Genomic DNA, 12,504 nt, shown 5'->3' on the forward strand with positions numbered 1-12,504 from the left:
TACCATCTTTGATTACAAAAGTAGTCTGGATTTCTACAAGATAAGCAAAGTCTGTGTTTTAAGTGAGATGCAGCAGAGGTGCAAGTGAACTGACCTTCCAAGAGACTCCATTTGATTCTAGTGATAAGGACCAACTCTAGATGTTAGAGAGTGATCAGGAGTTAACAGCTCCTCTTGCAAAAGAGGGGGCTTTCTTTTTTACAGCATTGGTATTAAATACAATTATCCAGACTGAGAAGTAAAGTGTCAGTTTCTAAAAAAACAAATTCCAGAGAGGAAACCCTTAGCACCTCAGATCAAGGGATAAACAATCAACCTTATTAAACCAACAAACCAATTTTATTTATAGAAGTCTGTACAATTGTGATGAACTATGCTAGGACACCAACAAAACAAAGTAAACAAAACTCTCCCTCTCTAACAAGTGGGAGGTGTAGTCACTCACCTTTACATGCACTTAAAGGAAAAAGGATTACAGCTTTCATACAATTCTGTAACTATTCAAGAGTATTTTCTTCATGTATTATTCTCAATATAAGAGGTTTGCATGATAATTTACTGTTACCTCTCTTAAAAAACAGCATTTCAGTAAAATCCAGAGACTTTGAGAGGGTAAGTGGCAGTTTCATAGTTGCAGATAACTAGGACATAGTCCATCATTAGGATTGGAATCCTAAACCCACTGCATCTCCTCTGTTTCGGTTATCTCTACTAAAAGTTACTTGCAACACTGTATGGGGTCTAATTCACATTTTGGCTCTAGTACAGATTATTCTTGTGTTACCAAATGTAGAAGTTAACTCAAACCAATACATGAAGGCCAAACATATTAAAATATTGTATTTCAGTCAACTTTACCTTTAGAGACTTCTCACTGCATCTCAGAACTCTGAGGCATTTCTGTGGAAAAATCAACTCCTGAATTGCTCTATTCGGCAATTATTTCTGCAAAGCATTGGAGAGTGATTATTTTGAAAACTGGCTATTGCAAAGTAAGTTTAGATTTTTTTTTTATTACAAATCTGTAACATCACTGAAGCCATTGAAAAAACCAAAATCATATCAAATGCATATCTACACAGTGAATCACAATGTTTCCTATGAAGTTATGACTGTAGATTCCATAAATTCAATCTTAAAAAGTTAAAAGTACATATATGTGAGAGCCTACTACAACTCCAGAGAAGCTGCTAAAATAGGCCATCAAATAAAGCAGTCTATGATTACATATTTACAGAATAATCCACGTGTCCTAGAACTATGGATTATTCAGTAAATAAGTACTGAAACATTCCTAATTATTTGTTTACATGGTAGCCAAGAGTTGCTTTGTAGGGGTTTTTTTTATACACAGTTTGTAGAATCAATCTGCACACAATTACATGATGTTTCTTTAAAGCTACTGTTAAAAAAAAGGAAGAGAAAGTTAAATAAGAACTAGATTAAAGTTTCATTAAGAATCCAACAAGAAAGTATCAAACACAGGTTTAAACGTAACCAGTGTATGATTTCAGAAAAACAGTAATGCTCTGACACAAGAAGAGCATCAGCATTTTCCCTCTTCAGGGTCCCCCAGAAACATTCCTATCCAGTTCAGTGCTGAAGTTATTATATACGTACTGTCCTGAGCAGGAACAAACACGTGCTTGCACGCTTACCTGAACGAGGGCCTCTAATGTTTTAGACTTCTAATTCTCTTTTAATTTAGTTCTTAATTTCATATATTCAGTTGTATCTTGTCTGGAAAAGTTCTTTGTTAAATTTTGCTTATATTTACACTTGATTTTTTTTTTAACACCTGAGTGATAATTTAGCTGTCAACTTGTGTCCAGTCAAATATTCCATAAAACCATACAATTCTTGTGCACTCCACTTGTACCAGTTTATATATGAAGAATGTGCATCAGCTACCTCTCATACATTACCCACTAACCTTTCTATTATGTCCTTCCCCTTCCACACAATGTGATTTTTTTAATTTTACTTTTTTTTTTTAATTTTTGTTTGTTTATAGAAGTCCTATTTAAATGGTTCATAAAGCAAGAAACAAAGTGAACTGGAGCCCAGTGAAGACATGATGACTTAACAAATATGTAATACTGAAGGCCTGGAGAAGAAATTAAAGCCCAACTGATGAGCACCCCAGCGTCATCCCACAAAAAGCTACCTCACCCAGTTACAGCTGGAGACTCCGGATGTGCTATGGATGACAAGTCCCACATTAAGAGCTGTGTGTACCTCTTTCTCATCAGTTAAGTGTAATTAAAAAAGGGAACATGAAGTTAAACAGCTATATCAGCCAAGCCGTTTTAGTAAGAAGAATCACATTTAATGAGTTTCTTTCTTGCAATTTCAGATGCTCAAGTACAGCTGGTAGAAATTCAAAACAGCCGTAAAGAACTGTGACAGACAGATACAAATAGTACTGCAGCTTAAAAATGATAAAAAACACCTGAAAAAAAGTCACACAACCCTCCCAAAAAATTTACACTTTGAACCTAGGCCAGTTTTTGAAGATTCCCTTCTCCAAAGCTAGGATGAAGGAGGAAGAAGAAGAGGAAGAAAGTGCAGATGACCTTCCAGCCACAAAGGTCTTGCGCCAATGTTTATTCACTGTGCCTGTGGTGGTATGTAAGGGGAGATCACCAAGTGATGATTCTGTGACTGCGAAGAGATTCCTATGGAAATCCAGACCTCAGGCTAATACTGAACACAGAGTGGACCAACGAGCTGCATCAACAAAATAAAAACAAAACTCAAACTAAAAGAAATGGGAAAACCCCAAATAGCACAGATCCACATTTGTGAGGGGAGCAGGAGGAAAGGGCAAGAAGGGAGGTCTATACAGTAAATAGTTGAATGGTTTATGTTACAGATGACTGGCAGTTTTAAAGAGTCTCTTCCCAGCTCAATTGCTGCTCCAACCCAGAAGGGAGAACTGAAAAGGGAGGAAGAAAAGGTAGGACATCATCATGGAGCATGCAGGATCAGAAGCAGCAGAGTGGGCATGCTCAAATAAGCCCCCGTCTCTTTTTGTAGTCCTCCAAGTTCAACGATCGCCGCGGTGCACCATCTTTTGCTGGAGGAGCCTTGGAGGTGATTGCCAGTGCCTTAGATTCTGTTGGGATAAGAAAAGAGTGAGGACTGAAATACATGAAAACTACAAATTTTTACTTGCTGCTTTTGTTGATAACTTCACCACAAAATCATGTTTGACTTCTCTAGTATACATCAGGTTAGAACTTCAGTTAATAATACAGGGAGCTTATCTTCAGAGATACAGCTCATGCAATTTTGATTCTGTTTGTTAATCCAACTTTCTGTTGATAAGTATACTTTAATTTCTTAAGAAAACTATAGCACTCTAAAGTCACAATATAAACAGCTTTCAGGCTCAGTTCTGGAATCTTTGGTAAATCATTATCCCATAATTACAAGCACAAAGATACAGGAAGTAAGCAGGTAAAGTCAAATTTCCTATCCATGTCTATAATACACATTTTAACAAATCTCCATGTTTCTCCATTAAGAAAGAAGATTGCACAAAGTAAGACGGTGTTCTGTCTAAGGAAAACTGTGTGTCTCATCCTTCTCTTTTCAGTGTCCTTCAAGGCCTAACCCTCACCTGCTTGCTAACTCTCAGTATCTGCTTCAGGGAGTCTCCTGTTCTTGGCATCCCACCTCATTCTGTAGTCTTATGTCCAGAGTTTCAATCTTGACCTAGTTTGGAAAGACAACTACTCCTACTCTCCCCTCTTGACAAGGTTTTAAGTCTTTGTGCATTCTTACAGTAATTCATAAATTATTTTCCTCTAAAAAAACTTCAGATGTAATCCTTCAAGTAATGAAATAAATAATAAACCCTGTATGTCAAATTGCATGGTATACTCCCATGCTTTCCCTCCACTGTAAAACAACTTCATAGGACACAAGGAAATGGCCTTAAAGTTGCACTAAGGGAAGTTTAGATTGGATTGTTAGGAAAATTTCTTCACCAAGAAGGTTGTCAAGCATTGGAACAGGCTGCTCAAGGAAGTGGTTGAGTGCCTTGGAGGCATTTGAAAAACGTGTAGATGTGGTACATGGGGACATGGTTTAGAGGTGGACTTGGCAGTGTTGGGCTAACAGTTGGACTCTATGATCTTAAGGGTCTTTTCCAATCAAAATGGTTCTATGACACTAAACTGTTCTTGCCACACGGGTTGTCAAAGTCAAGATCACAAAGAGGAAGAGTCAGCAAGTTTCTGTCTGTATCTTCACTCCCTGGCCAGTGTTTTCATTCCTGTAAAATTTAGCTTCGAATACCATCTGCAATACCTAAGTTAGGGAACAGCAACTTGGTAAAGTAGCAGGTTCAAAATCAAGTAAACATACTATATCCCTATAGCATACACAGACTATGGAACAGAACATCACAGACACCCAAAGCTCATCCATTCTCAAAAGTGATTAGACAAATCAACTAAGTATCAAGGTAGCTGTCAAGATTTATTAAATACAACACCCAGAGATTATGTAAGTCATAGATAATGTAAACTGGAAGAATATATCAGAAAACAGTCATTATCTCCTTAGGCTTTTGAAGTGAGGATACGGAGATATTGAGGTTTTTAGTCTAACACAATACAGTTCTTGTTTTCTCAATGGATGTCACTATCACACATCCCTGCCTCAGTTCAAGATACTTGCCAAGATGACAAACAGAATCCTTGCTCCCATTCTCAAAAGCCCGCTGATAATTTTGAAAGAATTATTCTGGTAGAAGTGAGCTCTACTGTAATGAGACAGACAATCACCTCCCCGAACTCAGCTGGAACACCTACCTGAACTAGGAACCTGAAGATCAATCTTTACATCAAAGTCATGCACTTTGAAAAGATCTTCTGAGAGGTCACTGGCTGATTTAGAGTTCACATCTTTATCTTTTCCTTGACCCTGAAATAGAAACTACAGGTAAGTCTCCAACCCTGACCTGCCCAGATAAACAAAGATAAAAATGTTGTTTTCCCTCTTCTGTCACAAACATACTTAGTTTAGCTTCCCTACTGCTAGAGAAACTTACATTTTTTTTCCCAAGAAAGAAAAAGAAAAAGTTGTTGCTTTTCTATGATAATGGTCTTCAGGATACCCATTTCTAGAACTGAAGCATGCATACTTGCCATTAGTCATAAGCTTCACAGAGTAAAAGGGTGACTGTGAGGAACATAATATAGACAGAAATGGAAACTTGCCTTACTCATGTCTTTTGGAGCATCTGGTAATACACCAGATCCATATTTTGCATTTAGCTGGGCAAGGATGGCAGCTTGGACAGCAGGATCTCTGGACTGCAAAGGGGAAATATTAGGGAAAATATAAAAATAAAAACCCATTGCATTTAAATTGGCAAAAACTAGAGCTACATTTTGTTAAAACAGTGCTCGTATCCATGAATCTAAAACCATACAAGACTGTATATTAGTTCACCCAGCCTTCAGGATCTCAGAGACAAATGAAATCATCTTGATATCATCTGATAGTAACAAACTCAAAATCATCCTTCAGAAAGTTTTTCTTTGAAAAAATGAGAAATATGTTTCCTATTGGTATAGTTTGTTTCTGTGACTACTCAATGTTATTGTTAGATGTATTTGCTTACAGTTCTGGCTGAAACACTCCACTAGAAAGAAGAAATCTTTAGAAGACTATTTTCTATACATAATATTTCTCCACCATAATAAAGCTACTCAGTTATGATACTTTTCAATTTCAGAAAAAATTGTTTAATTCAAGCCCTGCAATAGAATTTCTTTTCTATTCCCTTGCTGGTTTGTGGAGACTGATAAGAGTCAAGCTTACCAGTTTTTTTTTAAGTACCAATACCAGAACCATCTACTATTCCAGAACAGGCCTCAGCAAGGGCAGATTACTCAGGAGTTGGTTAATTTGCTGTTCATCAGTTATATATCTAGGGACTGCAGTAACAGGTTTTGCCACAGTATCACATGGGAAGTTTGCGTTGAATTACTTAATCTATCACAGCCCAAAATGTCTACTCTCCTCTCTCCTTTCGCCAATCTTTCAGGAAAGTTTCAGCTAATTAGAAGTGAAACTCACACCTAAAGCAAACTGTCTTCCAAGTGCTAACTAAATCTGAGTAATTCTGCACAGAACTCACTAAAGAAGCCTAAATCATGGTTGCTTCTGCAGCACATACCCACATCACTTACGTCCTTCACACTTCGCATGAATAAAAAAATTGAGACCAGGATCTCACTCAACTATATATCACACTGGTATCCAGAGCGTTAATAGCATATGGCACAGTTGGGAATTTTTCCTCTTACTCTCTGCATTATACACTGGTTTCTAGTTTTCTGCAAATGGCCTCAATTGAATTTAAGTATTACACTCACATTAGACACTATTGTGGGCTTACACTGCCGCCTAGTAAAGGGGTCCATTTGTTGATTTTTCATGCTGTGACTTTCAGCCTGAAGAAGAAAAAGCACATGGTTTTGCAGTTAGCTATTTGCTCCCTCTCACAGCACCCCATCCATGCAAGCACTCACCATCTAAATACAATGCCAAGATCACAGGAAAATTAGCAACAGCATTACAGATTAGAAAGATTTTAACCCTGCTTCACAGGGCAAAACTGTCCTTATCGAATTCAACACAGAAAATAGGCAGACAACTCTCAGGATAGTTAATACTTAATCATTTGTTAACAAGCTTAACCTCTCCTTAATAAAAGTGTCACTGAGGAGAATTTAATATCTCCTTCATTGTTTTATTCTGTGAAGTATCTTTTCCGAGTTCTTTCCCATACAAAATGCATCAAGTCACTATGACAGTCACTAATCTGCTGATAACTGATGTGAACAAAAGGATAAAGCAATGTGCTTTAAAATCATGTCATTTGCCTATATGAAAAAATTTACAGAACTTTAGAAAAAAAATGAGTAACTTCACCATGCAATTATCCCTGTTCGCATCATTTCACCTCTACTTGTACAAAAGTATTACTTCAGTGCTATTTACCACAAGAGCCTTCTCAGACTCAACGATATTCCACTCTCTGTTTCTCTGGTTGATGTAACTGCAGAATGGAAAAAAAAGGAGGGTGAGAGAAACAAAAAGAAAGTGACTGTCATTTATCAATCCCTACACAACAAAGCACAACAATGCAATGAAAGCATTCTTACAGCTTCATCCTGACTGCAAATTATTCTTATTGCAATACAATCGCTACTGGGGCTATGCTGAAGAGAGTTTAGATTTTCAACAGTTTTAACTGAATGACAGCTACGAGAAAGTGAAGATAGACAAGCACTAACAAAGCTATCACAATACACGTTTCATTAATACATTGTACAGGAAAGAAGTGACAAAATCCTGCAGTTAATTTGCTTCTGCATTAGTTTCTCTTTTCTAAATATTTTCATTGATACTATTTAAGAAAAAATGTCCAGTATCAGCTTCTTACCTGATTGCAGAAATATTTTTTGTTCGTTGACGATCCAGGGCCTCTGCTCTCTCTTCAAGTTCATTAAGCTGATCTTGAATCTGCTTGGCCTTATCTTGGTCTCCCAAGTCCTCAGCCATAGCCTTCAACCAAACAGTGACATGTTAAGCACTACTCTACCATAGAATTAGTCAGAGTAACAAGGGATGTACCCGTGAATCAGACAGCTAACCCTATGGCAGTTGCAAATGTTCTTCTCTCCATGGTACAAATATAACAAAGAGCTACACTCTCCTTACATCTCAAGGCACTGGACTTCCTATTCTGAAGAACTCTGAAAACCTCTGAAATCCCTTAAACTAAGGAAGATGTAGGACCACCAGTCTCAGAATGAGGAGGGCAAGCCAGTTAGATTATTTAAGTTACAGGTTTCATTAAAATTTAACATCACTATTTACCAGCTCAGGAAAAGAATTATTTTCAGCAACTGTCAGTTGCCACTTATTTCAGGGAGCTGGAGAGTGCCTAACACGACACGAGCTTATTATGCCACCTGGTGACAAAAAAAAGCAACTGCACCCTCCTGCGATGGGAAACCAATTATTTACATATTTGCGCATAGTAAAATACTGATCAAATAATACAGTTAAGCCAAGGAATGCAGATTAATACAAACTCTTTGTTTTTCCTGTATACGAACCATGAACATCTTGAAAAAGGACTGCATGAGTAAAAACGAAATGTCTATCTTTATCTTCCAAGATATTTAAGACTGCTTGGTTTCTTCACTTCTTGGTTTTGGCATTTTAGCACTGTTAGGTGTATTTGTTCCAGGAGGACTATATGTAAAACAGTTCAGTGGCAAGTACATCTTTCAGCCACTTTTTTTTTTTTTGAATATAAATTACTGACCATAGAGTGACAATGCAGTTACCTCTGGAAAAAAAAATAGCAACACAACCTTATTTTCCCATTTTAAAATAAGCACAGGAAATCAATGTTATTATGGGGTACTCAAAAAAAAAAACACCAACCAAAAGACAAAAAAAAAAAACCACCAAAGGAAAAAAGCAAAAGTTTCTGAGGAAGAACAGCTTAAGACCTTGTTTAAAGGACACAAAAAGAGACAGCTGTAATTGTTAGCAATTACTCTTAAAAAAAGAATGCAACAGCTCTAACTGGGTTCTGAGTGTTCTGAACCCAGCAATAAACCTTGAGATCCACCTTTTAGCTGCATAGTTAAAGTCAAGCCTACTGCTGACTACCACCAAAATCCAGACGAGCTCCAGTTCTTCAAAATCAAAGAGTGTAAGCTTGCAGGTATCATCTCATCTCTCACCTTCTCCTTTAATAGCTGAGTTTTCTTCATGGCATAGTTTGGAGGTGCTTTTCTGAACCTTTCCTTCTCTTTCACAATCTGTAAGATGCAGAGGAAACAGCATAAATATGCAAATATGAAATCTTTATTTCAATACTTGGACACTAGAAGAAACAGATCAGTATCACCTAAGAAATGTACTTACTGCCACAGAATTTTACTTATGCTCTTTTTCTGATGCTTTTTTTTTTTAATTTGTGTCTTTGGTAATGAGTTACAGCTCCATTCTTCTCACTTATGACCTACAAAAATCTGATGCTAATCACCTGTGGTCAGCATTAAGCAAGTATTAAACTGCAGAAGCTGTTATAAATGCAAATATCATGACACTTAGCTTTTCAGAACTTGAGAACTGAGTTGCCTTACTAGGGTTAGGAGTTCAGAGCTTCAAAACAAAAGTTCAAGAGGAAGTAAAGGGGCACAAAGGATGAAAAAAAACAGGAGTGTGCACCAAATAACAGTGGGATCATCAGGCTACTCTATCCAGTTATTAAATTTCATTTTGAGCCTTTTATTTCCTTATTAGAAAGCAAATACCATGATCCTTTTGCTTTGTACCAGCTAGTGCTCTATTCCATGAGCTTCTGTCACTTTTAAGCACTGACATAGCCTCACTACGATTCACTGTTTACCTCTTCAATGTCCTGATCATTAAACTTGTAGTTGAGGGCTTCTTTGATGGACACTTCCTTCTTATTTATTTCATCTAGTGTGGGTAGCTGCATCCCAGCAGAGAACATCTAAACACAAGAGACCAAGTTACTTTCCACTTAAAGTATGCTTGGCAGAAGGCTGTTAAAAAGAAACTAAAGTCTGGCAAACTTACTGCTTCCTTCCACTTCATAAATTCACTTTCAGTAAATTCCTGATTTGAGACAAACTCCAAACGAAACACACGTGAATCACTACCGTGCCTGCAACAAGAAAGTGTGAAAACGTCCCTTTTGGATAGTGGAAAGCGGTGATCTCTGATCTATAGATGTAAACTGATTAAGGAAGCCAAAACCAGAAAACCAGATGTCAATACACTCATAACTCCCTGCATGAGACCTTTCTTTTTTTTTTATAATTTCCATTGTGCACAAGGAGAAAAAAAGCCACAAATAAACCCAACCCCAACATTCCAGCAGTTAAGTAGCATGACAGGGCCCAGTCAGCTTCTTAGTTCTCATCTCCAAACCACACACAGAACATTATTTGCTATGAAAAGGACACTAATTCACAAACTAGAGAGGATTACTTTAGTATCTTACCGCAACTGTAGTCCTTTGTTTGTCCGTGTGCCACCAAGCTGGTAAACCTTTGCAGTCTCTACCACACCAGTTATTTCAGCAACCTATATCACACAGTAAAATACACAAGAGGAAGGATGCAAGAGGGGTTTTTTTTGTGTTCCTGGAATATATCTGGCATATTCAAGCCTTTTTATTAGAGATAAAAACCTTAATCTAACAATTCTAATCAGATCAAGGAAAGTAAGACTCTTCAGTGTGCGTTATCAGGTACTGAATTAGTTGCTTCATACATCATCTTTGAGTTAAAAAATTATACCATCTCAATGCCTGATGCAGTTTTTCTTCTTCTCAGCTCTACCTTCCTGATCAAATAGTGTACACTCTCCTGCTTTTCCTATTTCCCTTTCAACTAAGATTAGTTTAGGTTAATGTGTGTCCCAAATGACATACACCAATGCTGCTCACATACTAAACACAGCCCTTCTGGGGGCCTTTTTAATGCAATTTTAGATAATATTATTGCATCCTATGCTTATAGCAATGAAACAGAAAAAACTGTGTTCTCAATCACCTTCTCTCCTGAAGGCAAACTGATGTACTAGAAAAACTTTGTAAAAAAAAAATTGAATCCAGCCCACACAATAACTTGGGAATGGTCCCAGAAATGAGGAGTGAATGTTACTCATCCTTACTTGGTTGGAGTCCGGAACTCTAGTTTGCAATACAAATGATGAGACAAGACAACATGAATGAAAGCCAGGAGAACAGGCTTTGTCAGTGCTCCCTTTCCCTCTCACCAAATGTATCTCTTCCCCTAGCTGGTCCCATCGATCTATTTATTCTTAAACCAGTCTCCTCCACTTCTTTGGCAGCAATTACATTTTCTAGTTCTAAGTAATCTTTTTATATCAGTCAATCAAACAATCACAGGTACTTGAGAACTGATAAGCTGCAGGTATTATATTACAGCACTAAAAAAAGAACTAAATGCCTCAGAGCTAAACTCACCCGATAAACAGGTTTACTGTTGTGATTGCCAATGCCAATACGGACAAAGCAGCCAGTGACTGTCTTGGCAAAGAAGGGCATATGACACCACCGTTCCAGCTTGTGTCGCGATAACCGTACTCGGTTCAGTTCTTCAGGCAAGGACACCGGCTGGGACTTCGGAGGAATTTCTTCTTTCCTGATTTGGGAAAGGTGAGAAGGAATAAAGAAAAAAGTAGAGACATAATCACCAAAAAAGGGGTTATGAGTAAGGTGTAGCATGAGGGCTATTTAAATTACCAGTAAAAGGAATGATTCATCATCACTAGTTGACTGTAGGGGTGTGAATTTAGCATTACGATAAAGGCTTAATGTGAAGTCCCAGACCTGTTACCTACTGCCCCTCCTACCAAAAAGCAGAAAGGTACACACCAAGGCAGTTTACAGACTAATGCTTTAAGATAAACCAGCACATATCTCTGCCCTGATACATGCCAGGGTTCCGCAGCTGCTAAACTATACAACTAAACAAATCTGTAAACAACAGGGTAATCTGGGACAAAGGTAATAGAAGGGAAGTTGCAAACTCATCTAAGGTAAATGAGTCCCATGAAACACAATATAGTGACAAGGACTCAAATCTGCACAATGCAATTGTGCCTAGAGGCAAAAACACTAGAGACACTGAACTACCCCAAACAATCCTCTAACACAGCATGTGTCTACCTAAAGTGGGTCTCCGTTTTTGACCACACAACTAATCATAGTCCACCACTAGTTTACTACTTACTCTTCCTCTTCATCAGAAGATGACGACCTGGATGAACGATCACTTTTCTCACTAGACTTATCATCCTCCTCCTCTTCTTCATCATCAGAGTATACTTCACTAGTTTTTAATGGTTGTTTTTTTGCAAGCAATTCAGCTGGAGGAAGGACAGAGAAAAGAAAAGCAAGCTGTAAATATTTTACGAAAGCTTCCTTTAAGAGATGAAAGGTGGTTAAAAAAAATCCAAGAGGCAGACAGCTATTAATCTTGTGCTGGATACAAGTGGCACACGTTCAAATCCACTGGTAAATTAAGCATTGATTTCTCTCTTTGAATATATACAAAGTATTTAAAAGCATCTTAAATCTCAGTTATACTTATCTTCAGTCTCCCAACTTGATTGCACATTCAAAATGGGTGTAACAACTGGATATACAAGATAAAAATATTATCAGACAATGCACTGTTATTTTGTAAGGAAAAAGAAAAAAAAATGTTTGGAGAAGATCACAATAAAACCCAGCAGAGTAACAAAAAAGGGTTGCATCAAAAGTCAGTGGCAAGATGGACAAGATGATGTGCCATTGAAGAAACAAGCAAACATAGACAAGGTAGCACAAGTACAATAAATACAGCTTGGATGTTTCGGAGATTAAATAACTGAATCTAAGTGACCAATTCAAATACA

The 12,504-nt window shown here is 37.5% G+C and overlaps 1 protein-coding gene across 1 annotated transcript in view; it reads right to left on the minus strand.

The window, feature by feature from the left end:
• Nucleotides 1–320: 320 nt before the first annotated feature.
• Nucleotides 321–12,504, minus strand: part of RTF1 (RTF1 homolog, Paf1/RNA polymerase II complex component) — a 29,379-nt gene continuing 17,195 nt past the window's right edge. Inside the window, exons 7-18 of the mRNA XM_027750203.2 lie at nt 11,838–11,973; nt 11,069–11,246; nt 10,079–10,161; nt 9,652–9,739; nt 9,458–9,565; nt 8,787–8,864; nt 7,469–7,590; nt 7,024–7,081; nt 6,396–6,473; nt 5,232–5,327; nt 4,824–4,935; nt 321–3,118 (exon numbers count right to left, since the gene is read on the minus strand). Of these exons, the coding sequence (XP_027606004.1) occupies nt 3,012–3,118; nt 4,824–4,935; nt 5,232–5,327; nt 6,396–6,473; nt 7,024–7,081; nt 7,469–7,590; nt 8,787–8,864; nt 9,458–9,565; nt 9,652–9,739; nt 10,079–10,161; nt 11,069–11,246; nt 11,838–11,973 (1,244 nt within the window). The 3' untranslated portion in view covers nt 321–3,011. The remainder of the gene's footprint in view (nt 3,119–4,823; nt 4,936–5,231; nt 5,328–6,395; nt 6,474–7,023; nt 7,082–7,468; nt 7,591–8,786; nt 8,865–9,457; nt 9,566–9,651; nt 9,740–10,078; nt 10,162–11,068; nt 11,247–11,837; nt 11,974–12,504) is intronic.

The sequence above is a fragment of the Pipra filicauda genome, unplaced genomic scaffold (assembly GCF_003945595.2).
Source record: "Pipra filicauda isolate LSUMZ 115617 unplaced genomic scaffold, ASM394559v2 scaffold6_size6359152_pilon, whole genome shotgun sequence".
Taxonomy (NCBI): Eukaryota; Metazoa; Chordata; class Aves; order Passeriformes; family Pipridae; genus Pipra; species Pipra filicauda.